The sequence below is a fragment of the Panthera uncia genome, chromosome D1, assembly GCF_023721935.1.
Source record: "Panthera uncia isolate 11264 chromosome D1, Puncia_PCG_1.0, whole genome shotgun sequence".
NCBI lineage: Eukaryota > Metazoa > Chordata > Mammalia > Carnivora > Felidae > Panthera > Panthera uncia.
The window spans coordinates 14,124,376-14,147,957 of NC_064808.1; the positions used below are offsets into that span (position 1 = coordinate 14,124,376).

Here is a 23,582-nt window from a genome sequence, read left to right on the forward strand (position 1 = left end):
AGACGGACACAGAGGGAAGACCAAGTGAAGACACAGGGAAGATGGCGGCCATCTGCAAGCCAAAGAGAGAAGCTTCCGAGGAAACCAACCTGCCAGCGCCTTGATCTTGGGCTTCTGCCCTCCGGAACAGAGAGATTAAATTCCTGTTGTTTAAGCTTCCTGGCCTGTGGCACTTTGTTGTGGCCCCAGCAAACTAACACAATGTACAAAATCCAAAAGGGACACATGTTTTTGTTAAGAATGCCCCAATTAGGGGCACCTGGGTGGCTCAGTCGGTTAAGCGTCCGACTTCAGCTCAGGTCATGATCTCACGGTCCGTGAGTTCGAGCCCCGCGTCGGGCTCTGTGCTGACAGCTCAGAGCCTGGAGCCTGTTTCAGATTCTGTGTCTCCTCTCTCTCTGACCCTCCCCCATTCATGCTCTGTCTCTCTCTGTCTCAAAAATAAATAAACGTTAAAAAAAAAAAAAAAAAGAATGCCCCAATTAAACACAGGCCCGTACACTGCTCAGGATACAAAACGGTGGGGACCTAAAGTAAAAAGTGGGACAAAAAAGAAACAAAAGGCACCGTGTGTTGACACTTTTTATATTTGGTATTTGTGAGTCTTTTAAAAAAATTTTTTTTTCAGGCCATTTTTTCCTTAAAAAAAAAAAAAAAAAAAAGCAACCAACAGCAATACTCTGTACAAGTATAACAAACATTAGAAATATGCATCATTCCAAAATAGTTACAAGAAAATTACAGTTTTAGAGTCCATATCAACACATCCTGTTCATACGTGCCCCCAAGGGAAAAATGCTACAGTATGTTGAACACTTGGCTGCTATACAGTCTGAAAACGCAGAACTTGGACTTTTGAGGCAAACCAACATAGTCACCAAGCCTTGTTTAGCGCAGTAAGTGCAACCCAGCACTGCAAAAGGAAGCCAGCCTTTTTCATCTCTGATGCAAAGCAAACATGAATCAGATGCAAAGGTGGCCCCCACCCCCAACGAGCCTCCGGCTCAACGAAGCCCAACTCCAGTGCAGTCAAATCTGCCAAAGTCCACCGGAGGTCACTAGGTGCCCACAGGGAACAGACTCCCAAATGTCATTTCCCACCGGTGCCAAACATCACTAGGTTTACCTTTGGAGGCAAACGTCCTCACTCTTGGGAGAGGGTACCGATGCCCCAAATCCCCCAGACCAACTGACCACCAACCTTCAGGCCTTTCACTGATAACTAATCCCACCCTGGCCATTTTTCTGTGTGCAACCGGCAAATAGGAAAGCAGGGGTGATCACACCATCTCCGCGATTCCGCTGGACTCCTCAGATTTTAGTTCATCGTTCCTGGGAGGCTTTGGGGCAGGAGCTCGAGAGCACCTTCTCTTTTCTATGGCCAATCCCCAGCCCGTGTGTCCTTTATATTTACACAATTATCTTCCCTTTTCAATCACTGTGCTATAAATACCCTCACCACCCCCACCGGCCCCCAAACCCAGCCCTCTTCAGGATGCAGAGAAGCATCGTGACCTTCACATGACCTGCCATGTGGAATCCAGACCTCTCTACCACGAGCCTTCCTCCCAGGACTGGGAATGACATCTGAGAGTGGCTTAGCTGGGGCTCCTGCCCATTTCCCAAACCCATACCAGGCGGAAGGAAGGAGAGTTTCTGGGGTTTTGTGTGATTTTACACAATATGTTTATAATTCTTGTTGCTTTAGCCTTCTAAAGGAATTTTTGGAGCCAAGTCCTTCCCTCCGATTTCTCTGTGGCAGGGAATGTAGGCAGGGCCGGGCAGAGCATCTTTGTCAGAAGTGACTTCTACACCCCCATTCCAGTGGCTTCCTGACAAGTAAAGTGGAGAGGGGCATGACCCACAGAACCACGGCCCCGGGGAGGGACCTCCGAATGCCATCATGGAACTCTGAGAGCTGCACGCGTGGAGGGGCAGACCAGTGTGAAGGTTTGGAAGCAATCTGCCCAAAGCCAGCTTCACTCAACAGCCCGGGACGGCGTGGCTTCCCTGATGCAGGCCTAAAGAGCCGAAGGCCCCTCTGAAGGGGAGTCAAGATGGCCCAACCAGGCCTGTACAACCCATTCCTTGCAGGGCCTGATGCTGAATGAACTGCTTGCCACAAGAGAGAGCAAAGGCTTCGGCGAAAAGTGCAATTTCTGTGTGGGAAGTAAGTCCTCCCCAGACACTGACACGACCACCTCCTCTCCTTTTAATCCTTTTAGTACCTCAAAGGGAAAAGGGGGACAAAAGACGTACAAGCGCTAAGCCTCTGAACCGAATCAAGGGCTTTCGGTACGTTGTGGTTCACCCTCCATAACCCACTAGCACGTCCAGTCAGTTCTCAAGGTGCTAGCAAGTTGAGGAACACGGCAGCGTCGGGAGACGGGCTCCCCCAGGTCAAGAGTGACCAGGGCACCCGGAGAAGACCCCGCTCCCATTTTCACTAGGACACAGTTGTCCTGAATTTACAGCAGGATTTATTACTGTGGAAAATGGCCACAGGAATCCAGGGACTTGGTAATTCCTTCATAAGACCTTCTCTACTTCATCGCCTATAGGAGGATAAATTCAAAACCTCTTCAAAATATAACCTGAGCCACAATATAAAATAAAAAGAAACAACCCCTTTCATGTTAATGCCTTGAGAAGTTTACAGATTATGTACCAATAAAATAAATCCTCATAAATTCTGAAATTCTTGGTGGATACACACCTGAAGCAAAAAAAAAAAAAAAAATTAATCTACATTAAAAAAATCAAAAGTAATTACAGCAGCAGTATAGTGAAAAGAGGTTTTAAAAATAATTACATCTTTGATACAAATTCAAACTCTGTACACCTCAATTCAAAGGAATGACTGTTTTAAGAGTTTAGTATATATATATACAGTAGATACCGATACGTGTCACTGCAGATAGACTAAAGCCAGTGGACTTTGAGGGAGGAGGGATTAATCAGACACTGTTTTCACACTGAAGTGTTCACAGATTGCCACGCTTTTAAACACACACACACATACACACAGACACAGACACACAGATGCACATAAAATGCCAACCTGAGTAAAACGTTACTAAAAACCTAGAGCATCATGAATCACTAAGTCACATATTGCACCTTTAAATAATCCTTCTTACCAAATACAGAAATGAGAAAAAAGGATGAAACAGGGACAAGAGAAGGAGATTATATCACTGTAGGGTTCCTCTGCTTTCCCCCACCCCCAGAAATTCTCAAGGTGATACTTGGTTTCCACTCTCACTCAACCAATGGGCTGAAAATGTGGCCAACAGAAATGTCTTTGGGGAAAACCGGGAGAGAAAGGGGAAAAAAAAGAATAGAGCACGAAACATGGGGGACGGGGAGGCCTCCTCTAGTCAAATGAGAACAGGAATGTTACCGAGAAGGCTGAACCTCAGATACTAAACTACTGTTTAAATATTCCTTATATTCCAATTATGAGATTCAATACAAAAATAGAGATATCTACTGAGTTTTGCCTGTGGAAGCATAATTCAGAAAAGGCACATGTTCAAATAGAAAACCCAGGCAGAAGAGGTACCACGTACCCCTCCCGACATGATAATCATCCACAATCACGTATTTTCCATCAGCTAGATTCCAAGATACAGTAGGTAAAAATAGATCTCTGATACTTAAAATATATTCAACCCAACACAATCCTGGCTTTAGCATGTGAATCATATAAAATAGTCTTTTTTAAAAAGAATCTGTTTTGAAAAAGAAAAAAAAAATCATAGCTCACTTTTCCTGGTGTTCCATAATTCTCAAGGAAAAAAAAAAAAGTGAACTCATCCCATTGGTATTCAGGAATGTAGTTGATTAACTCAACACCCATCCACAGCCCCTGACAGCCCCAACTTCTCATTTGTCATGTTCTACATGTGCAGCTTCACACCCTCAAATTAGTTCTAACAAAACAGAACAAAGAATAAGATATTAGACATATAAAAACATGTCGACATCGGGGCATTTTCCTTCGCTGTGGGTGTGACGGTCCGGTTCACTCCAGAAAGGTTTTACTTTGGAACTAGGCGATGTAACCATTTGTCTTTCCGAACGCAGTCACTGGTGCAAGGTTTTCATAGATTGTCATTGCAGTTGTGTTCTGGTAGATAAGATCTACTTTTGAGTCCTTCTGGGATCTGATGATATCCAAAACACACTGATTGAGGAAAACATACTGGTCCTGTTAGAAAAGTAAAAAGAGAAAGCAAATGAGCAGAGGTCCCAGAGATTAGCACCCAAGGTTACTTTCAGATTACCACCACTCCCCCAAACCCATCGGCCCCACAATGAACAAAGCCAACAAGATTTTCTTGGTTAGTGAGCATGTGCGGTGTAAGGAGTAAACTGTGATTCTCAACAGAGGGGACAGGTTAAGGGGGATAATCTGGGTAGAGTTGGGTGGGGACCACCCTCAGGCAAGCTCGTCAGAATATGCAGGTAGCCATTAAAAAAGGAAGAGGAAAAAGGTATATGCTGAAAGATATCCAGGGTGCTATAAGAGAAAAAAAAAATCACAGGGCAGAATTAGATATAACATAAAATCCAATGAAAAAAATATTCCATGTCAATATCCAAGATATATAAAAAAACCTACACAACTCGACAGCCAAAAAACAATCTGATTAGAAAACGGGCAGAGGAACTTAATAGACACTTCTCAAAAGAAGACATATAGATGGTCCACAGACACACAAAAAGATGCTCAACATCACTCATCATCAGGGAAATGCAAATCAAAACCACCGTGAGATATTACCTCACACCTGTCAGAAGGGCTAGTATCAAAAAGACAAAAAACAACAAGGATTGGAGAGGATGTGGAGAAAAGGGGACCCTTGTGCACTACTGGTGGGAATGTAAATTGGTATAGCCACTATGGAAAACAATATGAAAGTTCCTCAAAAAATTAAAAACAGAAATACAATTGTGATCCAGTAAGTCCACTACTGGGTATTTACCCAAAGAAAACAGAACACTAATTGAAAAAGATATGTGAACCCCTATGTTTGTTGCAGTATTTTTTACAGTAGCCAAGATAGGAAAGCAACCCAAGCATCCATCAACAGATGATAAATAAAGACGTGGTATAAATATGCAATGGAATATTACTCAGCCATAATAAAGAATGAGATCTTGCCATTTGTGACAACATGGATGGATCTAAAGGGTATTACGCTAAGTGAAATAAGTCAGACGGAGAAAGACAAATACCATACGCTTTCACTTATGCATAGACTCTAAAACTCAAAACAAACACACAAAAAAGCAGAAACAGACCCATAAATACAGAGAATTGGTGGTTACCAGAGGGGAGGGGAGGGGAGAGATGGGCAAAATGGGAAAAGGGGAGTAGGAGGAACAGGCTTCCGGTTATGGAATGAATTAAGTCACGAGGATGAAAGGCACAGCATATGGAATACAGTCAATGGTACTGTAATAACCTTGTGTGGTGACAGATGGTAGTTACACTTATGATGAGCAGAACATAACATATAGACTTGTTGAATCACTCTGTTGTACACCTGAAACGAATGTTAACATTGTGTGTGTGTCATCTGTACTCAGTTTTTTGAAAGAACACCAGCCATAACAAAAAAAAAAAAGTACTGTGTGTGTGCGTGTGTACATGTGTTTTTCTACAGATGTACATAAAGAAACCTATAGTGATATACACAAACTGTAAGCATTGGCTACCTCTAGGGAAGAAAAAGTAAAAGAGAAAAATACATTCTATATAATCCTATTTTGTTAGATGTCTTAATATGAACAAGTTTACATTATCTTCAAACTACAAAAAAAAAAAAAAGGACCAAGAAAAGAATTTGTGGGCAGGTATAAGATTTCTGTGTTTCTTCAAAGGAGATAAAAGACTGAGTTCTACTCTACATAATTATAGCAGGAAAAAAAAAATCTCTTCTGACCAACACAGGAGGTGAATTCTACTCTCGCCCAAAAGCACATGATGTACCCAGGCCTCCAGAACATTCCCTGCTAGACTCAAAAACACAGCACATATTCATGGAGTTCTAAATTGGTACAGGGCGACAGCCTGATACAAAATTAATATTCTGCTCTCATCCCAGTCAAGACACATTCCTTCCTACAGCGTTGAAGAAGGCGATTTCCCAATATATTTGCTGAGAACATGACTCAAAAACAATGTTTGTCAGGAACATTTCAGGGAAAGCCGAATCCAATGGGTCTTACCCAACTGACATTGTAGATACTAAGCATGAAGTTTCTCAGCTGGCCAGCCATCCCCCGGGGACTATGATAATTGATGTTCTTTTACATTCACAGGGCTAGGTGAGGATACACTGCTATATGAACATTACGCCTATTTCATTCACATTGCTAACATTTGAGAAGTCCGTTTCATCAGCTTGTTTTAAGGATGGTCAGACCTTCTCAGAAACAAAGCATGAAGATACCAGTTTTAAGAGTTTACAACCCGGAAGCCAAAGTTCAGAGAACTGCTAAGATTATTTGATGAGTTAGTGGCCGCAAGGTAAGGAATCCAGGTATTATCTTGGTGTTCCAACTGTTCCATTGCTGGTATCACTACCACCGTATCACCATATCGGATAATTCAATCGCAGTTACGGATCTAAAAGAAATCCAGTGTTACCTCACAGCCCAGAACCAGAAAGACCTAGAAGGGTGAAGTGTCTCAACACAAGTATGTGACATGATGCAACCTTTTGAAAACAGGATTGAAAAAGCGGACTGCCAGACACAGAGCTCGGCCTCACCTCTGTTTGCACCATTAAAGGCCTGTGCATTCGAAGGTCATACACAATCCCATACACATCCACAGTGTTCTCATTCTCTATCTGGTAGATAAGACGATCGATGGCAATGAACGTGCCTGTCCTTCCAACCCCAGCACTGAAGAAAAAAAGACATGAACACATCACCATGGGTTACCTCTAACGTAAAATGCTCAAATGTGCATTTGTGCATGTATCTTGCTCCCCTCCACTATCAATGCCCAGGATCATGAAACATTTGCTCAACTAAAACCTCAGCAAATTGGATTACACTAGCTTGGGACTGGGACCCAAACCCTAAAGTTCATTTTGAGTCAAATATCACAAATAAAACCTCTTGCTAGAGCGGCTTGAATCTCAGTCCCATTCAAGTTATTAACCATAACCCAGGATGGCAAGTTTCATCAATCTGTTTCCCATAGGGCAACAAAGCCCCTCTTCATCTTTCCTAAATTAATTCCTTTAGCCTAAAAGCTAGCTAGTTGTCTTATTGGGCTAGAGCAGGAAGTGGGGACAAACTTTTTCTGTAAAGGACCAGATAGTAAATATCTTTGGCTTTGCACACTAAATGATCTCTTTCTGCCATTTTAGCATGAAAGGAACTAGAGGCAATATGTAAACAAACAGGCATGGCTCTGTTCCAATAAAACTTTATTCATAAAGGGATTGTGGTAATAGTTTCACAGGTGTATACTTGCCTCCAAACTCATGAAGTTGTATACATTAATTTATGTACAGTTCTGTATGCCAAAAAAACAATGTTTTAAATAAATCAATAAAATGAACTAAAACTATGCATTTCAACTTCACTAAATAACAAACCAAAATGCTGAATGAAGAAAGCAGGTTGCAGAATGAGGTCTACATCATAAAATCTGGCAAAAGCTTAAAGCTATATAAAACCACAGATATACATACATATGTAATAAAATATAAAAGCATACAAGGGAATGATTCAGATCAACTTTAGAACCACGTTTAACTGTGTAAGGACACTGATAAGTAGCAACTTTATATCTGGAACATATTATTAACAAAAAGAAACATGGCCTCATGCCATAGTTTATTAGATTATTACTCTATATTTTTGTAAGGTTGAAATATCTTTTTTTTAATTTTTTTAATGTTTATTTATTTTTGAGACAGAGGGAGACAGAGCGCAAGAGGGGGAGAGGCAGAGAGAGAGAGGGAGTCACAGAATCCGAAACAGGCTCCAAGCTCTGAGCTGTCAGCACAGAGCCCGATGAGGGGCTTGAACCCACGAACCATGAGATCATGATCTGAGCCGAAGTCAGATGCTCAACCGACTGAGCCACCCAGACGCCCCTAGGTTGAAATATTTTATAAGAAAATGTCATAGGGGCACTTGGGTGGCTCAGTTGGTTCAGCATCTGACTCTTGATCTCCACTCAGGTCATGATCTCACGGTATGTGAGTTCAAGCCCCATGTCAGGCTCTAAGCTGACAGTGCAGAACCTGCTTGGAATTCTGTCTCTCCCTCTCTCTGCCCCTCCCCAACTTGTTCTCTCTCTCTCTCTCTCTCTCTCTCTCTCTCAAAATAAATAAACTTAATAAAATGTTATAAGTAAGATATAAATTAGAATATATTATAGTCTTAAAAAAACACAGGCAACCTACCAGATCTGGCCCATGGTTATAGTTTGCCAACCCCTGTTCTCAAAGCCTCAGGGCTTAGGGAATAAGTCCACGGTCCCTTATCCAAACCTTTCTTAAATTTCCAAATGCCTGTCGCATTCCCTCTCACGCCTTGCTTTTCTAAAGTGTCCGCATCTATAATGGCGTTTGAAATCGGTCCTACATGGAGCGCCATCTGCATACCTGCAATGCACCAGAATGGGAGACTCAGGGGGACTCTGCTTCATGTAGTCACGGACAAGGTACCGAAAATTGATGAGCAGGTCGGTGGTGTCGGGAACGCCGTGGTCCGGCCAGGAGGTGAAATGAAACTGTCGCAGAGGGTGACTCTCACTTGTCTGGAGCTAAGAACCCAGGAAAGAGAAAAGGGCACGTGAAATGGAGCAGCACCCGAAGGCTGAGCCGCGTGGGACAGCTGACAGGTAGCTACAGAGGAGTGGTTACAACTAACAACTGCAATGTCACCTTGGTACAGCAACTGAGAAAGTGCTTGCTCACCAAATCCCCACAATGTGCCCAAGAGGGAGGGTTTATCATCCCCTTTAAAGATTCTGAAAAGTGAATCAACTCCCCCCACTCAGCCTAGATGCGGTACAAGTGCGTCATCCTCTGATCCTGAGTTCAGATCTTCCTTTCCCACTACGGGTGCCTGCCAGTAATGCACTCACAGTCTCACAGTCCTATATCTACACCTTCTTAGAGCTTCATGAAGCCCGTCCCTGAGCCCACATGGGAAGGTCATCAACCAAAACACCAAAAATGAACTATACTGATGCAACTCTGATAATCAGAACCTTTGGGGCGAGAGCTGCCTCACAATCCATGAGCCTTCCGGAGAGTCTCACGAAGCGACAGGCAACTGGCGAGCACCAAGGAAGTATTTAGAATTGCAAGAGTTTGAGAAAAGACCACCCCCGCTCAAAGAAAAAAAAAAGAAAGAAAAAGAAAAAAGCATCTATTTCAACATCAGACAACAGAAAGTGGATCTCGTTTTAACAGTTAGTTAGACACAGACTAGTTTCCTACCGCAGATTGAAGCATGTACCTTTTGTCATCAGAACTCCACCCAGGCTGGGCCATTCCTGCCCTGGATTCAAGTGTTCTCACTACGTCCATCCCCGGCACTGACCTCACCCACGTACCTACATCTGGACTGCAGGCATTTCCATCTCCTTTATGACAGCTACCTTTTGAAGCTTTTTTTTTTGTATATATGTTATAAAAGCAGTGCATTCACATTGTTCAAAACATGGAAAAGAGTAGAGAAAGGGGCAAAGTGAGGGACAGGGTACTGGGAAGTCTCATACACACAAAGGTGACATTCACAAATTTAACCGAAAGTACTGATCCAAAGAAGGAAAGCAGTTATGTGAGATAAGGAGAGGAAGGGGTGGGGGGAGTTCAGACCTTTCAGTATTTATCTCTGTAGAGGGGCAAGGGGGCTCAGGTTAGGGGTGGCAGTCAAAGGAAACTTTTAGTTCTATCTGTTGCCTTCCCGCTTTTAAAAAAGAAAATAGATCTGGGGCGCCTGGGTGGCTCAGTTGGCTAAGCGTCCAACTTCGGCTCAGGTAATGATCCCACAGTTCATGGGTTTGGGCCCCACGTCAGGCTCTTATGCTGACAGCTCGGAGCCTGGAGTCTGCTTTGGATTCTGTGTCTCCCTCTCTCTGCTCCTCCCTTGCTTGCTCTCTCTCTCTCTCTCAAAAATAAACATTTAAAAAAAAAAAAAAGGAATGGATTCATGCATTTTGTGTAATCAAAAATTACTATTTTACTAAATGCTATGTGGTATCTTGGATTCAATCCACAGGATCGGGCTTTAGCGGAAACAGGAACAGGAAAGGGCTATAGCAGAAAAATGTGAAACCCAAATGAAGTCTGGAGTTTAGTTAATAAAAATGGTAACAGTCACGGTAATTTTCTTTAAATAATGTGGACAATTCCACCCGTGATTCCCCTCCACAAGGGCGAACCCCTAGCACTGAAAGCAACAGAGGATAATCCAATCTGTTTTAAATGGACGAAATCTATAGAAATAAGTATATTTTAAGGGCTTCTCAACCACTATTATCAGCATGTGATAAAAGCTTGGACAGCACTTCCAGAGGAGGAATTGAAATGTTAACTGAAACCAGGACATCTGAGGCACAGGCAATCAGTAAAGAATTAATACTTCTGTATCCGTGACTTATGGAATCTTCAAGGATAATTCTTGTAAACTACAACCTAAGCTACCAGCACCCCCATAAAAGTCAACAACACTGAATCTACTCCCAGGCTTTTCTTTTGTGCACTATTCACAATATGCATAAAATTTTGTCTGCTGGTATGTTTCACTTAATTGTTTCTCACATCTCCTCATGGTAATTATACAGTCTACACAGCCATCATTTCTAATAGCTAAATAATGATACACGGCGAGATAACCTATAGTTTAGTTATCCATCCTCCAAAAGCTAGAAATTTGCACGGGTTCTAAATTTTCCTCCATTATAAATAGTGCTGAGACTCCTCTTTGTGAATAATAAGCCTTGTCCTATATTTCAGATTATTTAAGACAGAGTCTCAAACTTGGAACCACCAGATCAAAGGAGAGTGGTCATTTTTATGCTTCCGATATAAACTGCAGAAGGGTTATACCAATTTACACGCCCACCAAAGATATCAATGTTGCTTCATTGTCCCTAACCACCCTTAAGAAAAAAGACAGGGGCACCTGGGTGACTCAGTGGGTTAAGTGTCTGATTCTTGATTTCCCCTCAGGTCATGATCTCACGGTTCATGAATTCGAGCCACGCATCGGGCTCTGTGCTGACAGCGTAGATGGAGCCTGCTGGGGATTCTCTCTCTCCCTCTCTCTCTCTGCCCCTCCCCCACTGATGCTCACTCTCTCTCTCAATATAAATATATAAACTTTAAAAGAAAGAAAAAAAAGGACACATAATCTGCCTACACAATGTAACTGATTTTTCAAATAACCTTTGGGGGTTAAGGCCATGTGCATATGCCCTGAAATCCAATTAATGTAACTGCTCTCATAAACTGCTCCCAAGGCACACTGCCATTGCTGGTAACACATCTGCAAGTAAATAATCCAAAAGGGCCTTGATTTGTAGCAAAAACTCTATGAGCACGTCACCTGAAGATAGAAGGAACAGTTACTGCTGCTGATCCATTCTCTTATGATCCATTTCACTTAGGAATTATTTATGAGGCGGGGGGGGGGGGGGAAGGAAGAAAAGGGGGAAAGGGGGGGGGGGGGGAGGGAGGGAGGGAGGGAGGGAGGAAGGAAGGAAGGAAGGAAGGAAGGAAGGAGGAAGGGGGAAGGGAAGGGAGGAAAGGAAGGAAGGAAGGAAGGGAGGGAGGAAGGGAGGGAGGAATAAAGGGAGGAAGGAAGGAAGGAAGGAAGGAAGGAAGGAAGGAAGGGAGGAGAAAAAGAAACAGACTGACAAATAGAACAAACTGGTGGTTGCCATACAGAAAGTAGGTCAGGGGATGGGTGAAACAGGTGAAGGGGACTAAAAGGTACAAACTTCCAGTTATAAAATAAATAAGCCACAGGGATGAAAAGTACAGTGTAGGGAATATAAATGCTATATGGTGACAGATGGTGACTACACTTATTACAGTGAGTGCTGTGTAACATGTATAAGTGTTGGGTCACTGTGCTGTACCCCTGAAACTAATATAATATGTCATCTATACTTCAATGAGAAGAAAAAAATAACTTATGAAATTTCTCTTAATACAGTAAAGCTAAAGAGTTGCCTTACAGTGTATGTAGATAGTTTTATTCCGTAAAAAGAGAGCAAAAGTATTTTTCTGATGCATAAAAAAAACATTGGTTAACATCAACCTAAAAAGTATCACCCCAAAACTAATATATAGTCATCTTTTCTGAGACCTATCCATCTTGGCCTCTTACTTACATTTTTCACTGTGAAGTCTCTGATGGTCCACTGTGGAAGAACAATTTCTGAGGTCATTGCCACAGTTATGTCCCCATAGTCCTGAGCTTGCTTGGAGGGCCAGTATTCCTCACATTTGGTCTAGAATAAAATTGCATTAAAAAAAAAAAATTGGGTCACATTGTCTGTCATCACTAAAGCCTCAAAAGGGAGACCAGATATTGAAAACTGGCATCAGAGGCTGGGAGTTCTGTTTGACTCCCAAAACTGTTTTTTCATTTACAATTATTGCCAACTCTTTTAAAATTGGGAGGTTTCTCATAAAAATGCAGACTTCTGGCTTCTCTTGAGAAATCAGAAGATCCAGCCAACACTGAGCCCCAATTTCTGCATGAAAATGGACTTAGAGCAGAACAGACATTGTCCCTTCTCTGGAGACATAGTGTCAGCCAGTTCCACTTGGCCCCCAGAGCAGCCAGTCCATAACTATTCACTGAACTAAATTCAGACTGACCCATAACCCCTTGCAGCTAGAAGAAAGCTGCAATTGGACTTCGCCCAATACTTTTAGATCCACGCTAATTATAATACAAATACAGACACCAATAAAGAGAATCAAATCAAATCACTCTGGGCCTTTGATTTTCATAAGTTGGTGGGCAGATGTGAACAGAAATAAAAACCAGGAGGGGCGCCTGGGTGGCTCAGTCGGTTAAGCGGCCGACTTCGGCTCAGGTCATGATCTCGCGGTCCGTGAGTTCGAGCCCCACGTCGGGCTCTGTGCTGACTGCTCAGAGCCTGGAGCCTGTTTCGGATTCTGTGTCTCCCTCTCTCTGACCCTCCCCCGTTCATGCTCTGTCTCTCTCTGTCTCAAAAATAAACGTTAAAAAAAAAAGTTTAAAAAAAAAAGAAATAAAAATCAGGAAACATCGGTTCTCCACGAATATCCAAATCCCCAGATTTGGTAAATGATTTCACACACACACACACACACACACACACACACACACAGTCTCCCACTCTCTCTCTCCCTCCCCACCCCCTCTGAGAGGCATACTCTACTGCAGGTGGCTTCCAATTATCTAACTTCTGCAGGTGGCTTCTATTATCTAACTCACCTGGGAGGTCTGTTTTGCTTTAAAAACAGATGCCCAGGCCCCACCTCCAGAGCTTCAGACTCTGGTTGGGGACCTGTATTTTCAAGAAGATCCCAGTTTCTAGATCACTGCTCCCAGAAAGAACACACGTCTTGGACACTCAATGACATAGACCTGATGCTCAGCTCAGCCTCTTCCCAGCTGGGTTTCTGTTGCCACCCTGTAGGCAAGTTCTTAAACTCTCTGAGCCTCAGTTTCCCCATCGATACAGTAATTATACAGGAGGGTTGTTACAGGAAAGAAATAACATAAATGGAGTATCTAGTGCAGAAAGCTCACTGGCTCCCTTCCCTTTTCATCCAGAGTCAGTAAATCTACTTCCCTCCTGACTTTCGATACACAAGGGCTCACCTAAGTTCATTCTCTTCATGTTCTCCATTAATTTAACTATGTCATGTTCATTTGTCTAACATATTTAACAGAATGTTCCATGTACCAGGCCCGAGCTCCACAACACCATAAAGTTTATCTGCATTCACAAAGTTCTTTTGTTTGCACAACAGCCTATTCTCCGGATGCAAGGAGGTGGTGGAACCCAAGCTTCTATATCACAAGCCCCGTGAAGATGGGAACCAGTTCTTACCGTGTTTTGTGATCTTTCCCTCCCCCAGCCCCAGCCCCAGCCCCTAGCAGAGCACCTTACACATACTTGGGGCAGGATAAACATTCAAGTTAAATAAAGAACATTAAAAGAGGTTTCGGGGCACCTGGGTGGCTCAGTCGGTGAAGCATCCAACTCTTGATTTTGGCTCAGGTCACGATCTCACACTTCATGAGACTGAGCCCCATGTTGGGCTCTGCGCTGACAGTGTGGAGCCTGCTTGGGATTCTCTCTCTCTGCCCTTCCCCTGCTCACACACACTCTCTCTCAAAGTAAATAAACTTAAAAAAAAAATTTTTTAAAGGGGCTTCAATGGGTTCCCACAACCACCCAGGGCAGAGCCACTCCAAGTGTGCACTCCAGAGCAGCAGAAGCAGCCACACCGAGAACTCTCCAAAATGCAGTTCTGGGGAATCCCAGCCCAGACTGCCCAAACCAGAAGCTCTGGAGGCAGAACCACCCTCCAGGGGATTCTGATGGACTTTCAGGTCTGAGAAGCACTGGCCTAGGGAGTGAATGCCTATTCCTCAAGTAACAAACCCACAGGAAAACATTCCCAGAGCAACGTTAGGTCCTATTCCTTGGGTACAGAATTTCTGAAGTCAGCCTGTGTCTTTCAGGTCTCCTTAGATGCATTTATGGAGACATGGGATTTTATTACAAGAAGAAATCTTATCTTTGGTGGAAGCAGCCAGGGGGTTTCAGGCCATCACAGGGGAGAGGGGACTGCTGAGGTTTATCTGGGGAGAAGTCTGAGATTTGGGGTAAAGTAAGGGTTCCAAGGCTAAAAATTGGGTTTGATCACTGAGTTGGTCGAATCTATCATCTCACAGATGAACAAGCTGGATGCTTAGAGACACAGAGCTGAGACAGCCGGAGCCGTTTCTGCTCGGGACTGGGAGCTTTGCGCTGAGCGACCCCAACTCCTGTTCCTTGTAACTCTAGCTGCAGCAGCCTCATGAACAGAGAACACTGATATTCATCCACAAAAGAAGGTAACACTAAAACTCTTCTTTGTTTAAACTGATTTTTAAGCGTTTTTCTTAGAAAAGAAAAATACAGAAAATGAGTTTCTAAGACTAGAGGTGATGTTCGGGGGAGTGTTTTCTTTAAAAAACAAAAATGCTTCTTAAGATATACTTTCACTGGGGCGCCTGGGTGGCTCAGTCGGTTGAGCATCCAACTTCAGCTCAGGTTCATGATCTCATGGTTCGTGAGTTCGAGCCCCTTGTTAGGCTCTGTGCTGACAACTCAGAGCCCAGACCCTGCTTCAGATTCTGTGTCTCCCTCTCTCTCTGCCCCTGCCCCGCTCGTGCTCTCTCTCTGTCTCAAAAAATAAATAAACATTAAAAAAAATTTTGTAAAGATATCCTTTAACCACAGCCAAAATGAATTAATTAATTTAATTTAATAATTTAAATCAAAGATACTTACCCTTCCCTGTTCGACACATTTGGTCAACATAACAATGGCATATACATTTTTCTCCCAAACCATACGCCAAAAATCTTTCAGAGTGTTGGGTAAAGGCCCTTGGGTGGCAATAAATTCTTTCTTGGAATGGTAGCCCTAAAACACGGAAAGGGACAGAAATTCAGCGTCAGAGAAACAAAGAGGAGCCCTGAAGATTTCATCCTTACAAGCCGTGCCATGGGAACGTCCCCCCACTTACAGGCATGTAGTTGGCATTGATGTAGTCGTCAGTTGAATGGGCCTGGACAGAAAGCTTGACACGGGAAATATCATCTATGACATTAAGAGAAAAAAGGTCCCCATTAGAAGCAAATGTTTGAGGAGAATTACATATAAGAGAGAAAAGTACAAAATGGCAACACATTGTGAGGGTGTGCTGCGTGGCATTTTACAGAAAATGAGATGACCTTAATTTGACCTTCACAGTCAGCCTATGTGACCGGCACAGAGAAGTTAGGCAATTACCCGGCAAAGCTAGTAACTGGCAGAACCAGGGTTCAAACTCAGGCAGCCTGACACTGGGGTGCAAGCTCCTAACCACACCAGACCACCTTCTGAAACAACACAAACCTACTACTATTAACATCCTTGGGTGTGTGCCGTGAGCCAGGGAGTGCACTGAGCAATCTTATTTATTCCTCAAAACCACCCTACCGGCCTGTGTACCCATTTTACAAATGAGGAAACTGAGGGTCAGGAAGATTAAGTGACTTCTCCCAGCACTGATGTCTGGTCAAGGGCAGTCAGAATTCAACTCTAGTGCCCTTTCCACCATGGCAGGGTAAACACCCAAATCTGCATACTTTATTTCCATAGAAATGTTATTACGACAAGACAGTACCAAATTCCAGAATAAACTGAATGTGTAAGACTATTATAGGCGGAAAGATCTAAAACACAAAAATTCTCATGTTTTCTAAATACTATCATCTCAAAGCCACACAAACGTGTCCAACTCAAGAAATGAAATAATAACTTGCGAATTTCAAATGTCAGGCGGAATAATCAGCAGCAGCAGCACGTGCTTCCCTGTCTTTGACTATACACCATCTCATCCTCCTCTTGGACAAAACAATATGACAGTTCCAAGCTCGGTTACCAACATGACTCGTAGTCTAGAACTTTCCCAATAAAAACAGTACCCGAGGGGCACCTGGGTAGCTCAGTCGATTACACGTCCGACTTCAGCTCAAGTCATGACCTCGCGGTTCGTGAGTTCCAGCCCCGCGTCGGGCTCTGTGCTGACAGCTCGGAGCCTAGAGCTGCTTCAGATTCTGTGTCTCCCCCTCTCTCTCTGCCGCTCCCCCACTCTCACTCTGTCTCTCTTTCTCAAAAAATAAATAATAAACGTTAAAAAAAAATTAAAAAAAAAAAAACAGTACCCGAACTCTGGATCTGAAAACCTCTGCAGCAACTGTAAGATCAGGCCAGTGATCCTGGGTTAACCCTAGAAGGGCAGGATGGAGGCGTATCCCACTAGCCTGATTTTCAAAGCATTTTTCCTGGAACAAGGTTCAATGCCTGCTGTCAATACAAAGGGGATGGCGGGGAGGGGGGACAGGGAGGAGATGAAGAGAAAGCACACAAGCTAAAAAATCCTGAATCTAAACAGAAGTTAATGTTTTAGGCCAGGAAAGAAAAACACAGCCTCACATATAAAACGACAATGTCTCTAAATGTCCTGGTGTAAAAAGTATCAGCAGAACCTAGAAATTACGCCTCAATCAGAACACAGCTGCAATCGACTGATACGTCTTTGTACCCTAATTCTCATCCGAAGGAAAGACCGCAAAGAACTTTTCTGTGGAGGAAGGTTCACATTTCATCTGAATGGATGATGTAACAAATAATTCTTATTTTAAACCCAATTTGTCGTTAGCCCCGTGCATTCGGCAGATATTGTTAATTCTCAAAATGTGAATCCAGATACAATTCATAATTAGCAGTGGGATGCATTCAGCCAACCAGAGATGTATCCGGACAAGCAGAAAGCATCACTCCCTGCCTGTCCTCCTCTTACCCACCTCCTTTCTAGAACTATGTTAGCTGAAATAAAGGGGCTTTGAGATAGAGGGGATAAGAGCACAGACTCTAATCCTTACCCTGAAAGAAATGACAGACCTAATCCAGAGCCCGGCCTGCCTGCCACGGGCCTCTGTGTGACTTGGGACAAATCACCTAGCTACTCTGTGCCTCGTTCCCTCATCTGCAAAATGAATATGCTACCACCTACTGCATAAGGTTCTCATGAGGCCTGGATTCAAAGGAATATGCCTAAATACAAGGCTAAATCAGCACACCGCAGGTGACTCCTGAATAATTGTGAAGGTGGTTAGTAACTATCTTGACCCCACTTCCCTCCACTGTGAGAGGGGCGATGGCCAGGGACAGACAAAAGGGAAGATCTTGTGGAAAAAACAACTCACACGGCAGAACGTTATTATAGCGATTCTTTCCTCTGTTCTCAGCCAGTTCCGCTGTATATTTAGGTAGACTAATTCCAACAAGCTTCAGATCCTGAAAACAAAACAAACGAGTCGTCCATTTAGTTAGTGTCCAGATATTATTTATACTGAGCATCGCGTAGGACAAAACAAAGTGTGAAGGCAGAGGTGTTTTGAGTTAAAGGTATGTTGGAGTTCTAACCCTCAGGACCGGGGAATGCAGCCGTATTTGTCCTCAAAATAAGATGAGGTCATAGTGGATTAGGGACGGGGAGCCTTAATCCAACAGGACTGACGTCTTTACAGAAGAAGAGGTGCTGAGACAGACATTCAAGAGGAGGCGGCCATGCTGAGGTGAAGGCAGGCATAGGACTTAGGTTGTTACAAGCTGGGGAAGCCAGGCGGGAGCTTCTTCTAGAGGCTTCGGAGGCACCACAGCCCTAGCAACAGCTTGATTTAGGTCCACTGGCCTCCAGAACTGTGAGAGAAGGATTTGCTGTTGTTTTAGTGCTTTGTGACCACAGCCCTTGGAAACTAATGCAGAGGTTAAAATAAAAGAAAAAGGATAATCCTTGCCTTCCAGGTGCTTACACCCCGGGAGAGAGGCACAGGCAGAAATAACTAACATCAGGGTGCCTGGGGGTCTCAGTCAGTTAAGCATCTGACTTCGGCCAGGCCATGATCTCATGGTTCGTGAGTTCCAGCTCCCCATCAGGCTCAGTGCTGACAGCTCAGGGCCTGGAGCCTGCTTCTGATTCTGGGTCTCCCTCTCTCTCTGCCCCTCCCCCGCTCATGCTGTCTCTCTGTCTCTCTCTCTCTCTCCCTCTCAAAAGTAAATAAACATTAAAAATTTTTTTTTTAATTTAGAAATAACTGATGTTACAATGAGGCAGAATTAAATAAACACCACATGTCACAGATGAAACAGGTAGAAAGAGAATTTAAGTCCTCCTGGGCTGTGCTTTGAGTTGTACACTAGGTTCAATGGCAGGCCCAAAAAAGCCAGGCCCCCTTCCTAACTCCTACAACCTGTGGATGTGACCTTATTTTGGAAAAGAGTCTTTGCAGATGTATTTAGGTTGACAACGTTGAGGTGAGATCATCTTGGATTATGTGGGTGGGTCTTAAATCCAATAAGTGTCCCTGATACACAAGACACCCAGAGGGGAACCACGGGGAGCGGGAGGAGGAGACCACAGAGAGTGGAGTGACTGGGCCCTAAGCCACAGAACGCGTGGAGCCACCCGAATCAGAAAAGGCAAGCAAGAGGTTCTCCCCCAGAGATTTGGAGGGACCACTGCCTTGCTGACACCTTGACTTTGGACTTACTATAGCCTCCAGAACTGCAAGAGAATAAATTTCTGTTGTTTCAAGCCACCAGTTTGTGGTGATTTGTCATTGCAGCTGCAGGAAACCAATGCAAAGAGGGAGTAGATTCAATAAAGGCAGAGACCACAGCAGGGCAGCCCAGGGAGGGCGAGTGTGCTCGGCCAAGCTGCTGTGGGGGGTAGAGCACATGGGGACTGACAGGCAGAAACTCTTTCCACAGGACTTCACAGAATGCTCCGGAATCAATGTCGGCCACACAGCCGTCAAGCCCCAGCCCGGAAATGCCAGCCAGAACAGCTTCCTAATTACCCCAGTTAACAGCCCTCAGACTTGAACTTGAATGCCTAGTTTCTCTACCTTTCGCTCTCTCTCCCTCTCTGCATAATCTTCATTTATCAACAAGACTGAACACACAAACCACTAGAAGCAAGGGTACACCTAAGTGCTCGCAGCCCACAGGGCCACTAGGAGCCCTGAGGTCTACCTGACAGAGTTCCTCTCCCCTCTAAGAGGGCCGCCTCTTATCCAGCGCTCCCCCACGCAATAAAAACAGATGGTTTTCCAACTTGCAGGAGAAACATAAAGCAATTAAGAATACGTTATTTACAACCACGTACTTCATATTCTTCTGCAAACCCACAGTTGGAGTCCGCTTGTTGTTTCTTAAAGTAGGCTTCAAAATTCTCCACTTTGATTAACTTGGATCTAAGAAAATAAAAACAGCTTATGAGGACTTTTTTTACATCCAGTGAAGTTCATGCTCAAAACAGAAAAAGACAAGTTATTTAAAAATTAAAGAGGCTACTCACTTTTTAGGTCTTCATCATAGAAAGGGAAAGAAAAGAATAAGAATTAGAAACACCGACTGGATCATGACTCTAGAAATGATAGTAAACATCTTCCCAAAGGAACAAAACCAGAGTATAATGGGGGGAGGGCGTGTCAATAGAATGTTATTTACAAAACAATGAAACGTGTGAATCAGGAAATCTCCCTTCTAGAGCCTGTCATGTAACTGATGGGCTTTGTGACTTTACACAAGGTCTCCTACCTATTGATAACCCGTTTATTTGTTCTCAAAAATCACAAAATATGAGGGGCACCTGGGTGGCTCAGTCGGTTAAGGGTCTGACTTGATTTCGGCTCAGGTCATGATCTCAAGGTTGTGAGATAGAGTCCTGGCATCAGGCTTCGCTCTAGGCATGAGCCTGCTTAAGACATTCCCTCCCTCCCTCTCTCTCCCTCTCTCTCTCTCTCTCTTTCCCTCCCTCCCTTCCTCTCTCTCTGCCCCTCCCCCCACCCTCACTCATGCTCTCAAAAAAACAAAAAATCAGAAAATACATATTTATTGGTAGAATATGGAAGTAAGGTTCTACTTGCCATAGTAGAACATGGCAAGGAAGCAGGCAGCTTCAGGAGACTAATAAACAGAGAGTCCTTGCAGAAAAACAAAGTTAGCAAGAACTCCTGCATGATCAAGGCCAAATGTGTCAATCAGGAAAAATGACAGCAAGTTCCATCAAAAATTCACTAGAGGGGCACCGGGGTGGCTCGGTCGGTTAAGCCTCCAACTCCTGGTTTCAAATCAGGTCATGATCTCACAGTTCGTGAGTTCAAGCCCCCCAACATCAGGCTCCTCTCTGACAGCACTGAACCTGCCTGAGATTCTCTATCACTCTTTCTCTGCCCCTCCCCCACTCGCCTGCTCTCTCAAAATAAATAAACTTCAAAAAATTTTTTAAACAATAAAAAATAAAGTAAAATAAAAATTCTCTAGATAGTCATTGAGCAGACTGGGGGATTAAATGTTTTAAAGCCATAACTCCAGAGACTTACTTAATTTGAGAAAAGGATACTTCATTATTCTTTGCTTCTTTCCTGTTTTGAAAGAAACAAAGACCCATTAGACCAAGAAAGGGTAATTCTGTGTTTTTTCCCCTTCAACGTATCTACAAAAGGCCTTTTCCCCGGGCATTAGTTCACATATGGCACTAAATCCCATTCGCTAATACTAAGCTTCATGGTCTAAGCAGCAAACACTGATTACAAATCTGTGAAGTAACTCTTTCATACCATCCAAAAGTATGGAAGAATCTTGCTCGGGCAACTTTTAGGAATATCTTTGGGTAAAAATACATTAGCAGCTGACCCTTTGGTAAAGCCAGACTCATTTTTTCATGCTGTTTCTTGAGAAAGGCCTTTCTGATGAGTTAATGAAATAAATCAGAAAATATAGCCACTGTAGATATGGAGGCGGGGCATCTGGCATTCTCCTGCATTGCTGGCCAAACCCCATACTGGTGTCAAAAAATAATAATAATAAAATAAAAAAATAAAAATAACCCTCTGGAGGGCACCCTGGCAGTGCGTATCAAACTGAAAACATGCATCATACCCACTGTCCCAGCAACTGCCCACCTTGGAATTTAGCCTAAGGAAATAATCAGGAATGTGCTCAAAGATTACTGTGGCAAAAACAAAAAACCAAAGAACAAACCTGAAAACATCTGGAAAATTGGTTGAGTAATTTCTGTACAATTGAATACTCCACAGCCACTTAAAATGAAGATTTAAAGCTGCCCACAATGTCTTAAATAATAACGCAGACTAGAAAATACTACACATAATAGGATTCCACTTGTGTGTGAGTTTCACGATCCTATCAATGTTCAGAGTCGTTTTGGGCTGTGATTATGAATCATCCAGTGTCTTTGCTCTTCTGTATTTTTTTGGGGGGGGGGGCCACAAGCATGTATAACTTTTATTTTAACAAGAAACAATAAAGCTGCTTTGACCCCTCCCTCAGAAGACATTTTTTTTACTCTGCCTGTCAGCCCTACAGGGCAAGATGGCGGCAGAGGGACCAGGCAGAGTTACATCGAGGAACTCTGAGCCAGAATGAAATTCTCCAACTGGCAGAAGATGACAACCAGGAATGAACCCCAGCTGATACGCAGGCTTCAACGGCCACACGGTCAGACAGGAGACTGAGCAATGAAGTGCAAACACCAAGTTCAAGTTCATTTCCACGCTTCCCACACTCAGCTTGTGCCTCCTTGCAAGGCGGCTTTCAAGACCTTCCTCCTAGAGCCCCGGTGAGTATGAGATTTGACAGAAGACACAAATCCAGGTGCAGAGTGAGCTAGCAAAACAGAGCTGCGGTTTTTTTTTTTACTATTTAACTACCTCAAAGGGTAGTTGTACAGATAACAATAGTAGCATACAGGGTCCAAAGCACTGTTGAAGCCTTGTATTTATTTTACGCTCCCCCTGTCACAAGTTAGGTCCCGTTATTATCCCTACATCACAGACTATGTGGACATTACAGCGAAGCTCCCTAACCGCTAGTAAGTCAGAGCATGTGTTCAAACTTAGCTAACTCTCGAATGAAATCTCTTGGGGCTCCCGGGCGACTCGGTCGGTTAGGCGTCCGACTCTTGGGTTCGGCTCAGGTTATGATCTCACGGTTCGTGAGTTCAAGCCCCGCATCGGGCTCCGCACTGACAGCATGGAGCCTGCCTGGATTATTTCTCTGCCCTTCCTCCAGTCTCTCTGTCTCTCAAAATAAATAAACTTAAAAAAAATTTTTTTTAATTTTAATGAAATCTCTTAACACCTCAACACTGACTTGTGGACCAGGGGGCACTGTTCGAAAGGAGCACTGCACACTGCAGCATTTGCCCTGACCTGATGCCATAGGGGCTGAGACGAAGTACAACTGGCCAGATAGTGAAGAGCCTGGGTGACAGGGACATGGGAACTCGTGACACGAGTCCTTCCAACTGTGAGAATGTCTGAAATTTTCCAGAGTAAAAACCTCCTTTAAAAACTAGGGTATTATCGGGGCGCCTGGGTGGCTCAGTCGGTTAAGTGTCCGACTTCAGCTCAGGTCACGATCTCACGGTCCGTGAGTTCGAGCCCCACGTCAAGCTCTGGGCCGATGGCTCAGAGCCTGGAGCCTGCTTCTGATTCTGTGTCTCCCTCTCTCTCTGCCCTTCCCCCGTTCATGCTCTGTCTCTCTCTGTCTCAAAAATAAATAAATGTTAAAAAAAATTAAAAAAAAAAAAAAAAAAAAAACTAGGGTATTATCGGGGCACCTGGGTAGCTCAGTCAGTTAAGCATCCGACTTTTGCTCAGGTCATGATCTCACAGTCTGTGGGTTCGAGCCCCACATCAGGCTCTGTGCTGACAGCTTAGAGCCTGGAGCCTGC

The 23,582-nt window shown here is 43.7% G+C and overlaps 1 protein-coding gene across 1 annotated transcript in view; it reads right to left on the reverse strand.

Annotated features, from left to right (window-relative positions):
* Window positions 1-648: 648 nt before the first annotated feature.
* Window positions 649-23,582, reverse strand: part of PTPRJ (protein tyrosine phosphatase receptor type J) — a 170,796-nt gene continuing 147,862 nt past the window's right edge. Inside the window, exons 15-24 of the mRNA XM_049617207.1 lie at window positions 21,208-21,249; window positions 20,181-20,189; window positions 19,989-20,076; window positions 18,025-18,115; window positions 15,798-15,871; window positions 15,560-15,694; window positions 12,389-12,508; window positions 8,643-8,803; window positions 6,786-6,921; window positions 649-4,213 (exon numbers count right to left, since the gene is read on the reverse strand). Of these exons, the coding sequence (XP_049473164.1) occupies window positions 4,055-4,213; window positions 6,786-6,921; window positions 8,643-8,803; window positions 12,389-12,508; window positions 15,560-15,694; window positions 15,798-15,871; window positions 18,025-18,115; window positions 19,989-20,076; window positions 20,181-20,189; window positions 21,208-21,249 (1,015 nt within the window). The 3' untranslated portion in view covers window positions 649-4,054. The remainder of the gene's footprint in view (window positions 4,214-6,785; window positions 6,922-8,642; window positions 8,804-12,388; window positions 12,509-15,559; window positions 15,695-15,797; window positions 15,872-18,024; window positions 18,116-19,988; window positions 20,077-20,180; window positions 20,190-21,207; window positions 21,250-23,582) is intronic.